A 22,609-nucleotide genomic window follows, 5' to 3' on the forward strand; every position below is an offset into this window, starting at 1 on the left:
TTTTTGTGTGTTTTTTTTTTTTTTATGATTCACTTAAATTCAGTAAACTTCTACTTGGTGACTAAGTACACCAAGCAGGATTATATAAGGACCAGTCAAGAGTCAGTAAAAACCCTTCAGCTTATTTGAAAAACAAATCAAAGTTTATAATTCCCATTTTTGTCAGTCTTCAAGAATTTAGATACATGAATATTTAACAGTATGTAGTATTTTTTTAATGTAAAGAAAAAAACCCAAGCAATGGAAAAAGCAGTGTCACCAACGCTGAACTTAGTGATTGTCATTGTTGACTAATAGCGGCCATGACTATACAAGAGGGAATGTGCTAAATAATCTCTATCAGCTCACCTTTTCTTTTTTTCAAAGCAGTCCTCTTAGATGGGTGGTAATATCCTTATTTTGCAGCTGAAAAAACAAGCTAAATGAAGTTGAGGTCACCCAGTTGTAACTTCCTACAACCGTGGTTACCAGGGCTATACAGCAGACAAGCCACACAGTCTTCATATGCCAGGCAGGCTCTTTCTTACTCGGGGCTCTCGTCACCTACAAGTTGAGGCCTCTGTGTCAAGAGATGGACAAACAACTAAGGCATGGGGAAAAACATTTGTACTTATATCTAACATCTTCACTCCAATTTTTGTGTAAAAAACATAATGTGGAAATATATAGAGATCTATATATATTTGGTCTTTGTCCCCAATTTCTGGCACAGATCTCCTAAAACCCTTGCACTTTCTTGATAGGGGTAGTTACAAGCTTCTGTTTTCTTGGCACAAAACTCTTAAAATCCTCCAGATTTCCTGAATAGTAAGTGTGTATTCTGTATGCTGAGAGGACATGTGCCCGGGAGCCCTTCTGTAACTTCAGAATGGGGACTGGTTGCCAGATAGACCAAGGCGTGATTATAGACTGGAACTCTCAGCCTCCCTGACCTCCCAACGCAACCGCTGGGAAAGGGAGAAGACAGGAGAGGAGCTGCAGGTTGAGTTCAGTTCCCACTGGCCAATCCAAGGAACACATCAGGGTGATCAGAGGGTGGCACACGGAAGGTCATGGAAGCCCCAGGCACCTCTCACTCACACTTTGCCATCTGTATCTCCTCCATTTGGCTGTTCCTGGGATGTATCCTTTCTATTATACTGGTCATTCCAACCAACTGGAACCTGAGGAGGGGGTTTCCTGAACTGCTGATTAGTCAGAAGTATCAGTGACAAAGTGGGACTTGCAAAAGGGTGTCTGAAGTGGCGACCTTCTTTTGGGACTGAGCTCAAGCTGTGGAGTCAGACGCTAACTGGGAAGTTAGTGTCAGAACTGAAATGTTGGAACACCCAAATGGTGTCCAGAAAATCCAAGAATTGGTTGTGGTGGGGAAACATCACATAACAGGACACACAACAGGATGTTATATAACACCTGCATAACCGGACAATAATACATATATGTGATTTATGATTAAATATGTATAATTTCAGGATTGTATTACAGTTTTGATTCAGTGGCTGTAACTGACCCAGAATAAAAATGGTTTAAGAACAAGGAGGTTTACGTTCTCACTTACCTACAGTCTAGGTATACACATTCCCAGGCTAGTGTGTCAGCTCCAGGTATCCAGGCACAGGATCCTTTTTGTCTTCTTGTTCTGCTGTCCCTGGTGTTGCCCTCATTCACAGGGTCCAATGACTCACCACCATATTCACATTCCGAAGTGGAAAGGGACAAGTGGGCAAGCCCCTTCCCTTTAAGGTCATGACCGCGAGGTTATATACACACTGTTTTTGCTCACACACTATTGGCCACAACTTGGTGTCTTAGCTGCAAGAGAGACTAGGACGTCAGCTTTTATCCTGAGCAGCCACAAGCCCAGGTAGTTCCTAACACTGTGGAAAAAGGAGAAAAGGCACTGGGGGACAACCAGGGAACCTCTTCCTTCAAGGGCGGATGCTTCTGTGACAACACTCTTCTAGTTATTTCCTACTGCACTGGTAGAGAGACTGGAGATGGGGCCTGGATTCACTTTAGGGTCACCAGGCTGGATGGAAGGCTGTGTGTAATCCCAGGAGGTGAGAAACTGGATTTGGGGATTCCTGTAGTTAAGATTGCAGACTCTGAACTTGCCCTGCTAAGATTAGAATCCTGGCTCCACTGTGCTGCATGATTCTGCACAAATCCCATCTGTAAACTCTGTCTCCTACTGCTGTGCTGAGAATTACAAGATAATACGTGGACAGGACTGGGCACAGGACTAACCCATACTAAGTATCAAATAAATGTTTTATTACAGATCGAAGGCCTCTTGCAAACCACAGAGAAACTAACAGTACTGATTATCAAGGTTATCAAAAAGAATTGATAAGGCATTTTTTAAAACTTGCTTACAGACCCCCGACCAGCCCGAACTGGTCTCGCGTGCAAACACGCTCACGTCTGGGCAAACTGGTCCCAATGATGCTACGTCAGAATGGCTTTTCAGGGAGAGTACGTGCCAGAGCCCAGAGGGTGGGCAGTCTGGTGTGTGGAGAGAAGGCGGCTGCCTTTCACAGGGAGGCAGATCCAGACAACCGCCCAAGTCACAAATTGGCTACATTGAGGAGGAAGTGGGTAGAGTTAGAAAGGAGGGCATGAAGTCAGAACTGAAACGAAATCCTGTTGCTTTTTGGTCTGCAACAGCAGGGGGAGAGAAGAGAGAATAATAAGCCAAGTGTCTATTATCCTGTCCAGTCGGCCTCATATTTATATTGCTTTCTTATAAAGCTTGCAAGACAAAAATGGGTTGAATCCTAAAACATATTATTTAAATCAGTATTTTTAGCAAACATACAGGTTTTTTTTCTTTTACAAGAGCATAGTTTTATTTTATATAAAACTTTCCAGAGTAGTTTGGTTGTTACTCTAAAGATGCCCTTTTACTCATTTTGCATTTTCTCCCAACTCCAGATGCTTTTTAAGTCATTTGAAAAGTTTAAAATATAATACTCTCTAGAAAATAAAAGATAATTTTTAATGTCTATATTTCTTTCAATTACTACACTTATAAAGTTTGTGTTAATACTTGTAAAATTAATTCCTCATAAATGTAGAGTCTTGCCTACATAAATATATTAAAAAATATTCTGGGAGGGGGAGCCCAGCTGAGTGCATAGAATTTTAGCAATCCCTTTGATACTATAACATATCTCTGCCTTCAGAATTGGAATCGTACATAACACGAACTCTTGAGGAGAATTTGTATAGATTTACATTTATATCAATTTACAAGAAAAATTAAGTTTATTTAAAGTTATTCCACTGATTAGTATCTTCTCACAAAAACTCCCCCAGAAGACACCTTTTTCTTAATTCGCCTCTTCTCTTTGCTTGACTCACAAGAAGAGTCATCTTCCTAAAAACAAAGGAAAAGAGGGCCAAATGAGATAACTACTCTAGACACAATGTTATCTTTCTCCATTATCTGTTCCACAGGAAAAATTGAGCCATGCTATTATTTTCAACTCTGGATTCAATTTCTTTTAGGACTTTGTGTAAATTTTCCAATCTGAAGGACCAGTACATGTATTCTGTGCTGCCTCACAGACTAGAGGACACCTAGAGAAATCAACCAGTCCTGTCTCTACCCAATATATCCCATCCCCAAAAGAGAACACCTAGTGATTTCTGCTTTTATCTTAGCCTAGCACTTCTCAGTGTACTGCTACCTGACTTGGGCAGTGTTAGAAAGCCTGGAATCGTTGCAAGCCCCATAGTTCTAGGAATCACGTTTCTTGGTTCCTCCATTCCCTCCTCTGTGTTTACAGAACATCCCTCTACTATCTACTCTGTCTGCCACTGTTTCCAAATATTTCGCATCCATCACAATATCATCGGGACCCAGCACAGAGGGCTCACTTAATGAATGGTATGGGAAGGAGCAAGTGAGGGCTAGAAATAGAGTAGATGCTCACTGGATGTTAATCCTTTATAACTAATTCTCCCCGCATCCAGCTGGTCTGGAAAGAGCTGAATGCAGGGGCTCCGAGAACAGCACAAGGCACAAGACCCTGGGCAGGGCTGGGCAGACCCCTGAACTTACTCCCCAAGCTGTTCCTGCCCACACCCTTGGGCTACAAAAATAGTTATCAAAACAGTAATAGTTATTATTATCAAAAACTAGTTAAGTGCATTATATACGTCAGACAATCGTAAGAGACTACCCTGAGAAATTGTTTCCTGGATAGAAATTACACTATTCTCAGATTGTTTTGCAGGGCAGAGTCTTTAAGGTACAGCTGAATGTAATCGTAGGTCCTGACCAGAAGGTGGCAGGAGACTGAGGCAGAATTTCTTGAAGAATCTATAGAAATGATCACTGAATGGAAAGTTCAATTTTACTTCTACTTTATATATTTAGACTCCCAAATAAACTAACTCCTCCTACTCTCGGAAGCACTGGGCTCTACGCATTTACTTATCTACTGACAATATTTATTCAACTTGATTACAGAAAACGAAAGGAAGGAAAAAGGAGAAAAGGATATGCCGAAGGGGGAATAGAAATACTATGAATACTACCAGATAGAAAATACCTCAGTATTTCCATACAGTATTTCATTTAACATCAATACAATCTCGTGAGGTAAGGGCTTTCCCCTTTTTAAAGATGAAATTGAGACTCAGAAGCTTTTGCAGAAAAGCAGTGCCGGGACTGCAGCTGCCATTAGAGGTCGGCAACATTCGCTCATTCACAAAAATTCAATTAACCTCGAGCAGGGCTGCAAAAAACAATGGGCCCAGAGGACAGAGCCCTCGAGTCAGCTCTCCTGAAAACCCACACACTGTTGGTAGAGAGCAAAGTTTAGAGGGAGGATGTGCTAGAGAGTATGGACTCAAACCCAACCCTGAAAACAGACACTTCAGGGTTAGAAAATACTTTAAACGGTCACTAAAAAGCATTAGTATTCTAGGCAGACAAATCAACGTGCAAGGACTCAAAAGGTGAGGCTCGGGTACTCTCTGAGGCATCTAGGAGCGAGACAAAACAACACATTCCTGTTGTGGCGGCAGGGTCGGCAGAGTGCCTGCCCCAGAGTGACAAGGCAACAACCCGTCTGGGACTGTCAGCGGTCATTGATGGAAGTAAGTGTCCCCTAGTCTCTAGCCGACAGCCTGTGACTGCAAGGGCTGGCCTGTCTGTGCAAAATTCCCCCCGGGGGCTAAGCGTGGTACAAGGTAAGCACCACAAAACTGAAGAGAATGGGTTATTATAATTAACGACATCTCTTGGGAAACTAAGGACTGGTGAAATACTGAAACGCTGCGAAAGCATTTGAATTTGTACATGCAGACAAATACACATACGTGTTTGTAAATGAATCGAACATTGTGGAACATGAGGCCTACCAAATGGTTCCCCATAGCTTCCTCCAGAGACTGGGACTTGGTGTGGGAGGGAACAACTTCCCTGTTTTTACCATTTTACAACAAGCACACAGACTATTTTAATATTTTAAAGGTGGCTATTAGAAACTAATGATAAGTTTGTGCAAAATATAAGGAGCCAGGAAGTGCTTTTTCGTAAACAGGTTCGAGGTGATACGGGTCTGGAACAGAATTAACTCACCCGTGATGACTGAAGAAAACATGTCCGTACAGAAGGAAAATATGAAGCCTACCTGAAGCCCTACACCGTGTCACATGAGCTTCCCCAAGGGCCACATCACGGCTGTCTTCACTCACAGGAGAGAATGAGGGTCACAGTGTGTCCCCAGGGTGCTCTCTGCCTGTCTACTCTGAGATAAGGCGGCCCTAATACAAGCACCGCTGGGGGTTTCCTGCTGTTTTCACTCTATTCTCTATACTCCACCTGCTTTTCGCTATTTGTTTTTTGTATCTGTTTTCCACGTTCATTTCTTTTCAGCTTCCTTCTACAGAGTTGTCCTTCCTGTCACTCGAAAGCATCTTTCTGTATTTCAGAGCTATATTCTGAATTCCAAATTCATATTTCTAGCTATAAATTATGAGAAGAGCTAAGGCTATGGGGTCAAAAGCTAGAAATTAAACACTGGTCCCACCATTACTAGCTGTGTGAATTGAGACAAGTCACTTAACCTCTCTGAGCCTCGGTTTCCTCACATGTTAAATGAGGGCAGATCAAATGACATATGATAACACCTGAAAGAACTTTGTAGAGGTGAAGTGTTACAAGAGTTAGCTTTCATTACTCTGTAATCTGAATAAAGGGATGCCCCAACAACTCCCACCCTGGCTCCTTTCTACTCTTCAAACTTCTTTTGAGGATAGGCTTATTTTGGCATCACATATACTAAAAACTTCTTTTGATGAGCTGAAGCTATCTTACATGGACTCGATTCTACTTTATTCTGGCCATTTAGAATGTTAAAATATACATACTTTAGCTGTCTGGGAATTCTTATCAGTCTGCTTATTAAAAAATTATTTTTTCTGGTGCCTGGGTGGCTCGGTCGTTAAGCGTCTGCCTTCAGCTCAGGTCATGATCCTAGGGTCCTGGGATCAAGCCCCGCTCAGTGAAACGCCTGCTTCTCCCTCTCCCACTCCCCCTACTTGTATTCCCTCTCTCACTATCTCTATCAAATAAATAAATAAAATCTTAACAATAAAAAAAAGCTTTGGGGCATCTGGGTGGCTCAGTGGATTAAAGCCTCTGCCTTCGGCTCAGGTCATGGTCCTGGGGTCCTAGGATGGAGCCCCGAGGCAGCTCTCTGCTCAGCAGGGAGCCTGCTTCTCTTCCTCTTTCTCTACCTGCCTCTCTGCCTACTTGTGATCTCTGTCTATCAAATAAATAAATAAAATCTTTTTAAAAAAGTATTTTTTCCTTCTATGTCTCAGTAACACTGTACACTTATGAATGAGGATGTTGTTCTAACCGGTACCTATATGGATACATATGTATGTGTGTGTACAGATCATGTATTATACATAAAGATATAGCCATGTAGAGAGATACATTCCTTTAGTCTTTACAACACTTTACAAAGTATAAATCATTATCTCCAGTTTAAAAGTACGGCCAAGGGGTGCCTGAGTGGCTCCTGGGTTAAGCCTCTGCCTTTGGCTCAGGTCATGATCTCAGGGTCCGGGGATTGAGCCCCACATCCGGCTCTCTGCTCAGCAGGGAGCCTGCTTCTCCCTCTCTCTCTGCCTGCCTCTCTGCCTACTTGTGATCTCTGTCAAATAAAAAAATGGAATCTTTAGAATAAATAAATAAAAATAAAAGTACGGCCAAGAGGTGAAATGACTTGTCCAAACTAAAAAAGGTTGTGGCCAAGAACCAAACCCAAAGTCCTAGTCCAAAGCTTATGCTCTTAGCTACTCTTCTATACTTCTTGAGAGAAAGAAATGTGCTAAGGAGGACACCAACCACAGCAAAGTTGGGGACCTGAGTCCTTTCCAGTGTCTCCCTGAGCTGATCCACCTCTGCACGACACTCATCCAGCTGACCTTCTAATTTTTCTCTACGAAGCCGTTCGTACTCCAGCTGGTCCTGCAGCTCCTTGATAGTCCTGTCGGAAAAAAAAAATTTGTTCTCAATCTCCAGTATCAGCTAACAATTATTTTTAGCCACAGTGAAAAGCATCCAGGCATTGCATGTACAGCAAATAAAACAAAGAAATAATTTACTTGACAAGTATGAATGGGGAGTCTACTATGAGCCAGTACTGATCTAGACACCAGCGATAACGCAATGAACAAAACAGGCCCAACGTGCCCTCCTGGAGCCTACTTGAGCAGTGGAGGAAGAAAGACCACAAACAAACAAATATATAGTATGGGGAAGGTGAAAAATGCTAAGGGAGAAAAAAATAAAGCAAGAAAAAGTGATTGATATCAGATGTTGTCGAGCAGAGGACTAACACTTTGTACACAGTGGCCAGGGAACGCCTTACTGAGAAGGGGTCTTCTGAACAGAGTCCCAAAGGAAATAAGAGAGGTAACCAAGCAGACATCCGGGGGAAGAGCATTCCAGATAGAGGGCAGAGCAAGGGTAAAGACTCTAAGGTGGAAGTATGCCTGGCCAACTGGAAGAAAAGCAGAAGCCAATGTGGCTGCGGTAGTTTAAAGGAAGAGCAATAGGTTGGGGGAGGCCAACGGGAGCCAGAAAAGCAGGGCCTTCGAAGTCACAGCAAGGACCCAGGCTCTCACTCTGAGCGAAGTGGGAAGCCACCAGCGAGTCTGAGCAGAGAAATGGCATGAACTGAGATTTCTTTTCTTTTGCTTTTGTAGTTTTTAAATGGTTTGTAAGTTACTATGAGTAAAATACACAAATATCAACTGAATGTGAGTTTCGATTAATGTGTAAAGCCTGTGAACACGACCACGACCAAGATATAGAATATTTCAATTGCCTTAGAAAGGTCCCCCATGCCTCTCCCAGGCAACCTTCATTTCCCATAGGAATCCCCTTCTGAATATCTATCATGTTAGGTTAGTTTTGCCTATGCTTATAAATGAAATTGTGTACTACATATTTTTGTGTGCCTGGCTTCTTTCAAAGGTATTTGAGATTTACTGTACCTAAGTTTTAACATGATTTTTCTGGACACTGTGTTGAGAACAGACTGCAGGGAATGGGGGAGTGGGAATTAGGGGGCAGAGACAGGAAGCTGGGAGACCTATCCCAGACAAATAAGTAAATCAGAGAAGAGATGATGTGACTTGAACCAGGGTATTCTTCTGCCTTATTGCTGGAGGGTGGGGAGAAGAGAATTCCCAAGGCAATCTAGGTAGGATGTCAGGTTCCCAGGAGGGTGATCTAAGAGCATTCGGCAGTAGCTCCGGTATGGAAGTGTGCGGGGCTGAGACTGAGAATAGGGAAGAAGAATGCCCACTGTGCAAGCCTAGAATTCAGCAAATAAGAAGGGAAAAATCATTCCCAGGACACAGTAATACAACCATGCTTTGTCGTATTTTGACTCTGATCTAACTAACAGATAACAACAAAATCAAGAGGACATCCCTCAAACCAATACTTACCCAGTTTTTCTTGACAATTAGACCTAAAAGCAGGAATTTGTACCTAAAGAATATGTCTTAAGATGTACTCAACACGAAGTGGAGAACCAATGCTAGAGAAGTATTAAAGCTCACTCAGAAGACACACTTTAGTCTCAGCTGAAGTGAAAGTACATTCTGGCTCAAAGGCAAAGCGATCTTGAAAAAAAGAATCTGTTCAAAATCACATCAATTGTATAACCACTTCACAGTGAAATGCTATTGTTAGAATTAAAAGTTCCGAACCATAGTCATCTTAGATAACAGGTTTGGAGTCCAACAGACTCAGGTTCAAATTCTGGCTCCCCCCTCCCACCCTTCCAGTCCAACTGGATAGGAATGGTTAGAGGCGGTTGGTTTCAATAGCCATGGTTTCAAAAAAAAAAAAAAAAAAAAAGTCTTGGGGCTCCTGGGTGGCTCAGCCAGTTGAGCATCTGCCTCTTGATTTCAGCTCAGGTCATGAGCTCAGGGTCCTGGGACTGAGCCCCATGTCGGGCCCCCAGCTTAGCAGTTAATCTGCTTGCCGTTCTCCCTCTTCCTCTCCCCCTACTCATGCTCACTCACTCTCTAAAATAAATATATTCTTTTAAAAAGTCGTAACTCTGGAGTTTCAGTTTTATAAGATGAAGAGAGTTCAGGAGATTGGTTGTACAAAACTGTAGAAGTACTTAACACTACTGAATTGTACACTTAAAAATGGTTAAGAGGATACATTTCATGTTATGTATATTTTACCACAGCTAAAAATACTCTTAACACCTTCTCTGTCTGGGGCCTTAAGAGAAAAACTGGATAGAACCTTACATTCTTTGCTAAGGATGGAAAAACAAGTTGTTCATCAACAAACCTTCACACAGAATTTAGAAAGGTAATTAAAACAAACCATTTGAGTTTTGAGGACATTACTTTTCAGACTCAAGCTGGTTTTTCTTCTGCTTTAGATCTTCTTCTGTTATCCCTCCCAGGTGTTTAAAGTTGCTCTCAGCAATTTCCAGCATGTGTCTCAATTCAACAATTTTCTTATAAGCTCTCACTGCAAGACAAATTGAATACAAACCTAGATTAGACCGACAACAACTCGTATGCTCACAGGATGCTGGTCCTGAGTATGTGCTTCTGCTAGAGCCGGTGCTGAGTGCTCTGGGCAGGGGGTGGAAGGAAGGTGGCATATACATAGAAGGGGAAATATCAGTAACAAAATATCAGAATAAACAAGCACTTAAAGACCTACGTGGAGGACTCTTTTCCTGCTATTAGAGGATGTATCAATTGATACAGCTATTAATACTATAAACAGGAAGCTTTAAAGACGACCGCGGTTTCTTACGATTCATGGTACATTACAAGACCATGCATAGTCTACTTTATATAAGAAAATTAGAAAAACTAGAATATGATTGATATATTTAAAATAAGCCAGACCTAACCCAGCCCCCAATTTTATGATTAATCACTTGTAATATCTATTTATGCAAGAGAACACTGAGAGAAAGAAGTATTGAGAGCTGCTTTTAGCTATTATCCAACTACCAAAACTAGGATTTTTCTATTCTTTGTGGCAGTGGCTCTTAACTTGGGATGACTTTCTCCCCCAAAGGACATGTGGCAACATCTGGAGACATTTTTGCTTGTCACACTTGGGGGATGGAGAGAAATAGACTAGTGGCATCTAGAGGCTTGGAACGCTACTAAAATCTTAAAACACAAAGGAGACTCCCCCTCAACAAATAAGCATCTGGCCCAAAATATCAATAGTGCAGAAGTTGAGAAACCCTCCTTTATGGGGCCAGGTTAGCAAGTCACAGCCTCTTCTCCCTAACACTTAACACTGTGATTTATCTCTCAGTAGGCTATAGAGCTGCAGGTTCCAAACTGCATATATCAGAATCAACTGGGGTACTCTTTAAAAATATACATTTGTGTCCTGTACCAGACCTACACATTCAGGCACTACTGGTACTTAGTAAAAGTCCCTTAGACAATTTTGATGTGCAGACAGGTTTGGAAACCACTGTAACCACTAACAACCAAGTAGAGACAATTAAAAAAAAAAAAGTTACAGAAGAAGAGATCAAAAGAACTGTGGCTATTTAGCTTATATAATAATTCTTTAAAAAATAATATTAATTCTCGGGGCACCTGGGTGGCTCAGTGGGTTGAAGCCTCTGCCTTCAGCTCAGGTCATGATCTCAGGGTCCTGGGATCGAGCCCCATTGGGCTCTCTGCTCAGCGGGGAGCCTGCTTCCTCCTCTCTTTCTACCTGCCTCTCTACTTGTGATCTCTGTCAAATAAATCTTTAAAAAATAATAATATTAATTCTCTAATATTTGAAGGCTATGTTGTGAAAGAGCTATTCTATAGAGTCATAAGAGGTAAAAGGTAGGATTAAATGAGATTAGCTCCAGGAAGAGACATTTTAACTCAACAAAGGAGAAACATTTCAGCAGAAACAGTAAGAGCTATCATGTATTTGTGGACACTATACTAATTTCCTTATACATTTTAATCCTCACAAACACTGTTAGATGAAAATGGGACCCCTGAGAAATAATGAGTATCTTGTCACTGAAGGTGACTAAGTGGATGATGGATGACATGTGACAGGAATGTTGAGTCAAGAGTCAAACTTCAAATGGAAATAGGGCTCTATGATACCATATCCTTAAATATAATTTACTAAAAAATGCTTTGAATTAAGGCATAGTTCCAGGAATTCTGGGATGACAAGAAATCCAGTCTCCTGTAGGTGCTGACAAAACCTAGTATCCCAAGAAGAGGCCATCTTGTCCTTTGGGTTTTGCTCTGGAATAAAATTAAATTGGGACAAGAAGACAGCACATGATTTCATACCTTCACCATCTGCAAACACCCTGGGCAGCTATCAGTGAGCGTCACTGTACAGCAAGGGGCTAAAAATAGAATTTTATCAAACACACCACAATAGGATACTGTTCTAGTCACATCTTTGCTCTTTTCTAAAACATCTTTTCAAAATTTTGTGATTCACTGACAATGATCCCCTTAAAACATCTCTTACTCAAATAATTTCAAAAGTAAACTGAAAGTCTACAAATCAACCACTCATTTTCTGAGGTCCTAAGTCCTTGCTAATTCTCAATAGAATCACCAAAAAGTAACTTAAGCACAAATAAGAAAATAAAAAGTAGATAAATCGAACTTCATCAAAATTTTAAAATTTTGCAAGATTCTAGTCCAAGATAGCGATGAAAGACCCTAAACTCACCTCCTCCTCAGACACACTAGATTTACACCTATTTATAGAGCAGTTGCTCCTGAGTCAGAACCGAGGGCTGACTGAACAGCTTCTGCACAAAGATGGAGAGACCACGTAGAGAACAGCGAGAGAGACAGAGACACTGTGAAGGGAATCCTCATTCCTGATGTTGTGAACTACAGAGGGAAGGGACTACCTACTGAGGAACAATGAGCAGATTCATCTGCCCAGAGGCATAGAAAAAAAGGCAAAGTTTAAAGGGGCAAGTAGAATTAGAATCCAAACTGTCGCGTCAAACAGTGGAGCAGCTGTTGGAACTCTCTCTGAATCAAAACGGTTGGCAAGCTGCAGAGCTCACATTCCCACTCCACCTTGAGAGCACAGATGGAAGCAGGGTCTGATGGCCATAGCCAGCCTGTCCCCTCAGTAAGCCTGGGCCCCTAGCCCACACCAGCCCCACCAAGGCGGGCTCCTTGTGGTGGTGCCCACCAGGACACTCTGGTCCATACTCACTATAGCTCCAGCCACCTCGCCAATGTGTCACAGACTCAAAGTGCTCTAGAACATCAAGACCCATACCACGCTGGCTCAGGATGACTTGCTTGAGAATCCCCAGCACAGTGCAAGGAACCCCTTGGCCTGCATCCACACCAGCTTCAGCCGCTCAACCGAGGAACCCCCTGGACAGAGTACCTTGGGGCATCCTGATTTGCACCCACTTCAGTCTCAGCTCTCCTGACAGGACACACTCTGTACAGAGAACAGTGGGACACCCTGCCTTGCACCCACTTGAGCTCTACCTGTCCTGCCAAGGGGCCCTCAATGCAAAGAGCCCTGAGCCAGCTGCCCTCTGCAACAGGAGCCCCAGGAATACCCTGCCCTGCACCAACCCCTACTCTGCCCATGCCACCAGGGCAGCCCCAGCAGAGTGCTCTAGGACCTACAGCCAGCCAGCTAAAGTCACCAGCCACACACACACAACACAAGGGACATCCCTACATAAGGCCATTCCTTCAAGTTTAAGAGAAGTAGCTGTTCTGCCTAATTCATAGAAACAAACATAGAAAGCCAAGCAAAATGAGACGGAAGAGAATGAGTCAAATTAAAGAACAAGATAAAACTGTAGAAAAAACCTAAATGAAATGAGGATAAATAATCCACCTGATAAATTGTTCAGAATATTGGCATAAAGATGCCCATCAGACTGAAGAGTGGATGAACTTGGTGACACCTTCAACAAAGAGAGAAAATATAAAGAAGAACCAATCAGAGTTGAAGAATATAATAAATGTGATTAAAAAAAATACACTAGAGAGAATCAACGTTAGATCAGAGAACACAGATCAATAATCTGGGAGACAGGGTAAAGGAGAGCACCCAAGGTGAAGAGCAAAAAGGAAAAAGGACTTTAAAAAATGAGGATAGGTTAAGGGATCTCTTGGACAACATCAAGCGAACAAATATTTGCATTATAGGGATCCTGGAAAAAAAGAGCTAAAAAGACAGAAAACTTACTGAAGAAGTAATAACTAAAAATATCCATAACCTGGGGATTGGAAGAAACATCCAGGTTAGGGAGCTCAGAGTTCTTAGAAACATGAACCCAAAGATGTCCACACCATGACACACAATAATTAAAATATCAAAGATTATAGAGAGAAAGCTGGGAAGATAGTGAAAGAAGAGGGCCCTAAGCTCACCTCGTCCCATGGATACAATTAGGTAACACTACATCAGCATAAATAACCCAGAAAAAGAACCAGAGAATAGCAGAACAAACTCCACAACTAAAGGTAAAGAATAGGACACATCCAAGAGGGCAGGAAGGGAGGAGACACAGTGGAGAGCAAAATGGACCAAAACCATCCACAGTCAGGAGGGAGACATCCGCCCTGAGAATGGCTAGAAGGTTTATTACACTGGGGAGTCTACAGGAGGAAGACGAAACCTCACAACATTTGGCACTGAAAGCCAGAGGGGCTGAATTTTGTGAATTCTAAAAACCAGAGCAACTTCAAGCACAGAATTTTTAAAATCTGCAGGCTCAGTTCTGGAAGAGCCTGGAGAGTGATAAGAAGCTGAGTCCTCCCCCTTAGAGAAACAGCAGGACAAACAGCCTGCAGATGTATCACTCGGAAGCAGCAGCCTGAAAAACCCCAGGGGCACATGCGAGGGACAGTTATTTATTCCCATCAGAGACAGTCCTGGAGGGGTAGGGAAGGGACTCTCTTACAGGAAGAGCTTTCCAGAAACAAAGGAGCTGGAAGGCATATTCTCCCTCCCTTGCCCCCCAGCATAAAAACAAAGCCACCCTCTAGAGCCTGCAGAAGCCAGCACAGGGCCAATATTCAGTACCTAACTTGCCTACACCAAGCCCCACCTTCCTATGCATCAGTGGATCTGCCCTTCTCAGTTACTTTTTGCTTCAGTCCCCTCTCCCAGAAGACCTGCAAAAATCTTGCCAACACCATGTCATCCAACCAATGAGTGTTATGGGGCCTTGATCCTCCCAGTAGCAGCAGGTCTCATTCTGCAAGCAGACCTGAGCTCACCTTGTTAAAATTGTACACCTCACCCTGGCTAGAGACCAAATGATGTCCACAGCAAGCAAAGTGAGCCTCGGCAGATGAATGAACTGAAGGAAAAAGCAGCCAGGACATAACAGCAGGGTGCAGGCAATACACCAAGGAGACACCCTCTGAGGCCAGGTTCTGGGGAACAGGGGATGCTGCACTGCAAGGCACTATAGGACCTATCCTTCTTAAAGCCATTATTTGCAAGAGCAGGAAACATAGCTGGCTTTCCCAGTACACAAAAACAGACACAGAGAGGTAGACAAAATGAGAAAACAGAGGAATATATCCCAAATGAAAAAAACAGGACAAATCCGCAGCAAGATACCTAAACAATACAGATAAAAGAAATATGTCTGATAGAGAATTTAAAGTAATGATCATAAGGATTCTCACTGGACTTGAGGATGGTGGAGAACATGGGTGAGACCCTTAACAATATCCTAGGTGAGGGCCTCCTGAGTGGCTCAGTCACTTAAGTGTCCAACTCCTGGTTTCAGCTCAGGTCATGATCTCAGGGTCGTGAGACTGAGCCCCAAGTCAGGCTCTGTGCTGAGTTAAGTCGGCTTGAGATTCTCTCTCTCTCTGTCCCTCTGCCCCTCCCCGCTTGTGTGCACTCTCTCTCTTAAATAAATTAATAAATTAACAAACTAATAAATAAATAAAATCTTTTTAAAAAGTAATTACTTCGAATGTAAATCGATTAAATGCTCCAATCAAAACACATTGGGTGACAGAATAGATAAAACACAAGATCCACCTATACCCTGCCCACAAGTGACTCACTTAAGACCTACAGACTGAAAGCAGAAGGACAGAAAAAGATATTCTAAGCAAATGAAAGCAAAAAAAAAAAAAAAAAAAGGAAGGAAAGGGAAAGAAAAGAAAAGAAAAAAAGAGATGAGAAGAGAAAACAAAACAAAACTGAGATAGCAATACTTATTTCAGGTAAAATAGACTTTAAAACAAAACAAAAACTAAAAATTCACTTCAGACCTGAAGACACAAAAAGACTGAAAGTGCAAGGACAGAAAAAGATATTCTATGCAAATAGAAGCGGAAAGAAGATGGAAAGGGAAAGGAAAAGGAAGAAAGCAAGTCAAGGTAGCAATATTTCTTTCAGATAAAACAGACTTGAAAACAAAAACTATAAATGCACTTCAGACCTAAAGACACATACAGACTAAAAGTGAAAGGAAGGGAAAAGATATCCCATAAAGTGGAATTGGAAAAAAAAAAAAAAAAAAGCTGAGGTAGAAATATTTGTATTAGACAAAATAGACTTTAAAACAAAGAGTATAACAAGAGACCAACAAGGGCATTACATAATGACTAACAGGTCAATACAATAAAAGGATACAACAACTATAAATATCTGTGCTCCAAACAGTGGAACAGCTAAATACATAAAGCAAATATTAACAGATATAAAGGAGAAATGTAATATAGTAAGATCAATGATGGATCATCCAGGATGAAAATCAGTAAGGAAACAGTGTCTTTCAATGACACATTAGACCAAATGAACTTGACAGGTGTATACAGAACATTCTTTCCAAAAACAACAGGATACACATTATTTTCAAGCAGACATGGAACATTCTGCAGGATAGATCAATTTAGGCCATGAAACAAGTCTCAATACGTTAAAGAAGACTGAAATTACCTCATCTTTTGAAATTACAACATTATGAAACTGGAAATAAATCCCAAGAAAAAAAAGTGGAAAAAAGCACAAACACATGATGGCTTTAAACAACATTCTACAAATACGGAGTCATCTGAGGGATGCTAAAGGTTGGGAGACAGGCCCAAGGAAAAAGGAGGTAGGGAAAGGAGGAAGAGGAAAGCAAGGCAATGGTTGGGGGACAAAGAAAGAGAAGAAGGAGGGCTCTAGGGCAAAGAGGCAGCAGAGGGGCTGGGTCAACAAAGAAATCAAGGAGGAAATTTTTTACGAAATGGAGGCAAAGGAAAATGAAAACACAACAGTCCTAAATCTTTGGGATGTAACAAAAGCTATTCGAAGAGGGAGAGTTAGAATAGAACAAGCCTACCTCAAGAAATAAGAAAAATGTTATATAAATAATCCAACCATATACCTAAAGGAACTAGAAAAAGAACCAAAAAACAAAAACAAGAACAAAAAAAAAAAAAGAGAGACAGAGAGACAAAGAGAGGACACAAGTAAAATCCAAAATGAAAGAGAAGTTAACAACCAACACCACAGAAATACAAAGGATTTTAACAGAATACTATAAAAAATTACATGCCAACAAAGTGCCTACAAGAAATTCATAGAAACACATAAACTTCCAAAACTGAATCAGGAAGAAGTAGAAAATCTGAACAGATTGTTACCAGTAACGACACTGAATCAGTATTCAAAAAATTCCCAACAGGGGCGCCTGGGTGGCTCAGTGGGTTAAGCCTCTGCTTTCAGCTCAGGTCATGATCTCAGGGTCCTGGGATCGAGCCCTGCATTGAGCCCCGCATCCAGCTCTCCACTCATGAGGGAGCCTGCTTCCCCCGCCCCCCTGCCTGCCTACTTGTGATCTCTGTCAAATAAATAAAAATAAAAAATAAAAAAAACTCCCAACAAATAGAAATTCAGGACCAGATGTATTCACAGGTGCATTCCACCAAACATTTAAACAAGAGTTAATACCTATTCTCCTCTAACTATTCCCAAAAATAGATGAAAGGAAAACTTCTACATTCAACAAAACTAGCATTACTCTAATACCAAAACCAGAGACACTACAAAACAAAAACAACAACCAGAAAAAACAAAAAACAAAAAAACCACAGGCCCATATCTATGATAAACATAGATGTAAAAATTCTCAAAGGAATATTAGCAAGCCACACTGAACAATACATTAAAAGGATCATTCACCATAATCAAGTGGGATCTATTCTGGGATGCAAAGGCGGTTCAGAATTTGCAAATCAATCAACGTGATACATACACCTCCTCAACAAAACAAAGGATAAAAACAAGGCTCAACAAATGCAGAAAAAGCATTTGACAAAATTCAACATCTGTTCAGGATTAAAAAAAAAAAAAAAACCTCTCAATAAAATGGATTTAGATGGAACATACCTGAATATAATAAAAGCCATATTTGACAAACCTGCAGCTCAGAAAATACTCAATGATGAAAAACTGAGATTAGGAACAAGATGAGGATGTCCACTCTCAACACTTTAATTCAGCAGAGTACTGGAAGTCCTCGCCACAGCAATCAGACAGTAACAAAAACTTTTAAAACATCCACATTGGTAAGGAATAAGTTAAATCATCACTATACAGATGACATGATACTACACATAGAAAACCCTAAAGACTCCACCACAAGTAATAAATGACATTAGTCAAGTTGTACAATATACCCAGAAATCAGCTGCATTTCTATATACTAAGGTAGCAGAAAGAGAAATTAAGAAAGCAATTCCATTTACAATTGCACCAAAAAGAATAAAATACCTAGGAATAAACTTAACCAAGGAAATGAAAGACTGATACTCTGAAAATTATAGAAGGTTAATGAAAGAAATTGAGACAACACAAACAAATATTAAGACATACCTTGCTCATGGACTGGAAGAACTAATATGGTTATAATGCCCATACTACCCAAAGTAATCCAAGATTCAATGCAATCCCTATCAAAACACTACTGGGGTGTCTGGGTGGCTCAATCGTTAAGCATCTGCCTTTGGCTCAGGTCATGATCCCAGGGTCTCTGGATCAAGCCCCACATCGGGCTGCCTGCTCAGCAGGAAGCCTGCTTCTCCCTCTCCCACTTACCCCGCTTGTGTTCTCTCACTGTCTCTTCCATCAAATATTTAAGTAAAATCTTTAAAAAAAAAATCCTCTTAAAAACAAGCTGTTGTTATTTTTCACAGAGCTAGAACAAATAACCCTAAAACTTGTATGTTAAGTATATAAGATCCTGAGATGAATCTTTGTTCTTAAGAAAGAACAAAGCTAGAGGCATCAGAATTCCAGATTTCAAGATATACCACTAAGCTGTAGAAATCAAATCTGGCACAAAAATAGACAATAGAACAAAACAGAAAGCCCAGAAATAAACCATGTTTTTATGGTCATTAATTAATGTACAGGAAGGGAGTAAGAATATACAATAAGGAAAAAGACATTCTCTTCAACAAATGGTTCTGGGAAAACTGGACAGCTACATACAAAAGAATGAAACTGGACCATTTTCTTACACCATACACAAAAATAAATTCAAAGTATATTAAGTACCCAAATAAAACCATAAAACTCTTAGAAAGAAACATAACACAGTAATTTCTTTGACATTGGCCTTAACAACATATTAATGGACAGGTCTCCTAAGGCAAGGGAAACAAAAGCAAAAATAAACTATTATAACTACATCAAAATAAAAACCTCTGCACAGTGAAGTAAACCATCAATAAAACAAAACAACCTAGTGAACAGAAAATACTTGCAATGATAGCATCTGATAAGGAGTTAGTATCTAAAATATAAAAAGAACTTGTAAAATTCTGATTAAAAATCAAATTTCTGATTAAAAATGGGCAGAGGATCTGAATAGACATTCTTGAAAGAAGACAAATAGTTGGACGACAGAAAAAGGAAAAGATGCTCAACCTCAATAATCATCAGGGAAATGCAAATCAAAACCACAATGAGATACTACCTCATATGAGTCAAAATGGCTAGTATCTAAGAGATAAGAATAACAAGTGCTGACAAGGATGTGGGGAAAAGGGAATTCTTGTGCACTGTTGGTGCAAATATAAACTGGTACCGCTACTGTAGGGAACAGTACAGAGGTTTCCCAAAACATTAAAAACAGAAATATAGTAACTAAAAGTAGAATCCAGTAAATCTACTACCGGGCATTTACTCAAAAAAAAAAAAAAAAGAAAAGAAAGAAAGTAAAGAAAACGCTATCGAAAAGATATCTGCACCCCTCTGTTTACTGCAGCCTTATTTACAATAGCCAAGATATGGGAGCAACCCAAGTGTCCACTGATGAATGAATAGAGAAGGTATACAGATACAATGCAATATTACTCAACCATAAAAAGGAATAAGGTCTTGCCATTTGTGACAATGTGGATGGACCTAGAGGGTATTATGCTAAATGAAATAAGTCAGAAAAAGGCAAATGCCATGTGATTTCTCTTATTTTTGACTTCCAAAAACCAAAACAAATGGACACACAAACAAAAACAATTTCTTAAATACAGAGAACAAACTGATGGTTCCCAGGTGGGTGGATGGGTGAAATAAATAAAAGGGATTAAGAGGCACAAATATCCAGCTATAAAATAAGTAAGTCACAGAGATGAAAAGTACAGCATAGAGAATATAAACAATAATGTTGTAACAATATTTGATGGAGGCAGGTGGTGACTATGTTTGTCATGGTAAGTAAGCACTGAGTAAGGCATAGAATTGTTGAGTCAATATGTTGTACCCCTGAAACTAATAAAACTGTATGTTAATTATACTTCAGTTACAAAAAGTAAAAACAGAATCTACAATGAAATAACACTTAACACTCACTAGAAGAGCTTCAATCAATTAGACAAACAATAACAAATATTGGCAAGGATGCGGAAAAACTGAAACCCCCATGCATCATTGGTGGGAATGTGAAGTGATGCAACGACTTTGGAAAACAGTTTGGAAGTTCCTCAGAATGTTAAACCTAGAGTTACCAAATGACTCAGCAGTTCCAACTAACACCAAGGTATGTACCCAAGAGAAATGAAAAATACATGTTTACACAAAAAGATGTATATGAATGTTCACATTATTCATAATAGTCGAATTGTGAATACAACTCAAATGTCTATCAACTGATGAACTGATGATAAAATTGGTATATCCATACAAGAATACTATTTGGCATTAAAAAGGAATGATCCACATTACAAGGTATATAAACCTTGAAAACATTGTTTTAAGTGAAAGCCTGTTACAAAACACCACATATGGTACCATTCCATTCATAGGAAATGCCCAGAATTAGTAAATCTATACAAAAAGAAAATGGATTAGTAGTTGCCTAGTGATGGGGTTTGGGAGGAAGTTAAAAGAAAGTACGGGTAATGGGGAATGGTTACTAATGAACGTGGGGTTTCTTCTAGGGGTGATGGAAATGTTTAAAAATGTATTATACTGATGGTTGCACAAATCTGTGACTATACTAAGAAACATTAAACTGTGTCAACTTTTATGGGTAAATCGAATGGTATGTGAATCATATCTTAATAAAGCTACTTAATGATGCCTGGGTGGCTCAGTCAGTTAAGCATCCAACTCTTGATTTTGGTTCAGGCCACAATCTCAGGGTTGTGAGATCAAGCCCTACATCAGGCCCTGCACTGGGCTGGGAGCCTCCTTAAGATTCTCTCTCTCGCTCTCCTTCTGCCCCAACATGCCATTCTAAAAATGAGTAAACAAAGCTCTTTAAAATAAAGCTATCTGGAAATACTGAAGGGATCATTAACTCTGAGCCTCACTACAGGGTGAGCTCGGTGGGCTGTTTGTTAGGAGCCCCTGACATCATCTTTAGGTGTTCCCTTGGTTGCATTAGCTAGGGAAGAGGCTTTCACCAAACCCTGGAGACTAGCGATCTGCCTGACAATGTTCTGGGAGCTCTCACAAACTTTATTTCTTTGTTCATCTGTTGTACTTTTTTTTTTATATTCCATATACAAATAAAATCATATGGTATTTGTCTTTCTCTGTCTGGCTTATTTCACTTGGCATAATACCCTCCAAGTATATGATGTTGTCCCAGACAAACTGCAAAAAAAAACAAAGAAACAGACTCCTAAATATGGAGAACTTCAGGTTTGGACTCTTGACCTCAGGGTCATGAGTGTAGAGATTACTTAAATAAATAAACATCAGACTCTTTATCAAATATGAATATTGTACTAAATGAGATTTTCTTGAAACAGAAAACAAAGATATTACCTATTTCACAGGCTTACTGTGAATGATGTATGTAGAAGGATTCTATGAGTGTAAAACACTAGGGAAATGTAAATAATGACCATTAGGATTTTGGAAAATATAAGTTCTGACACAAGAGTTCTATGCCTTACCACCAGTAGAAATGTTAGAGGAATTAAAATTTGCTCCAATTACTAGACATCAAATGAGATCCAGTATGTTCAATAATGTAACATAAAATAAGCCACAGTCCTGTTCATTCTTGAATATTCATTTGCATCAAGGGGACAATAACATGTCCCCTTAAAAGACAGAAACACACCCACTTGTACTAATTTGGAGTACTTCAATGTTTAACCCTTCATTATGGACTCAATGTTTATGTCTCCTCTAAGTTCATATCCTGAAGTTCTAATTTTTAATGGGATAGTATTTGGAGATGGGGCCTTTGAAAGGTAATTAATTAGATGAGGTCATGAAGGTGGGGCCCTGGTCCAATGGGATTAGTATCCCTATAAGAAGACACACCAAAGTTTGCTTAGTCTCTCCCATGCAAGGACACAGAAAGAAGGTGGCTATCTCCAAGCCAGAAAGAGAGACCTCACCAGAAACAGACTCTGCCAGACTCTGACCTGGGACCTCCAGTCTCCAAAACTGTAAGAAAATAAATGTCTACAGTTTAAGCCACTCAATCAATGGTATATTGTTACGGCAACCCAAGCACAACAGGACATCATTTAATGATGTACGACTGCCCTTCATTGCTAATTATGAAAATTAAAACTTTGGTATATATGTCTCCATAATGAAATTCATATGAAAGAAAAA

The 22,609-nt window shown here is 40.3% G+C and overlaps 1 protein-coding gene across 2 annotated transcripts in view; it reads right to left on the reverse strand.

The window, feature by feature from the left end:
• Positions 1–2,978: 2,978 nt before the first annotated feature.
• ANKRD42 (ankyrin repeat domain 42) overlaps positions 2,979–22,609 on the reverse strand; it is a 62,527-nt gene continuing 42,896 nt past the window's right edge. Inside the window, exons 11-13 of one of the 2 annotated variants that reach the window (XM_032852956.1) lie at positions 9,910–10,036; positions 7,373–7,514; positions 2,979–3,379 (exon numbers count right to left, since the gene is read on the reverse strand). In XM_032852956.1, coding sequence (XP_032708847.1) covers positions 3,290–3,379; positions 7,373–7,514; positions 9,910–10,036 — 359 coding nt within the window. In that variant the 3' untranslated portion in view covers positions 2,979–3,289. The remainder of the gene's footprint in view (positions 3,380–7,372; positions 7,515–9,909; positions 10,037–22,609) is intronic. The other variant, XM_032852957.1, reaches the window with a different exon arrangement.

Source organism: Lontra canadensis, unplaced genomic scaffold, assembly GCF_010015895.1.
Source record: "Lontra canadensis isolate GAN:19392208 unplaced genomic scaffold, GSC_riverotter_1.0 scaffold7, whole genome shotgun sequence".
NCBI lineage: Eukaryota > Metazoa > Chordata > Mammalia > Carnivora > Mustelidae > Lontra > Lontra canadensis.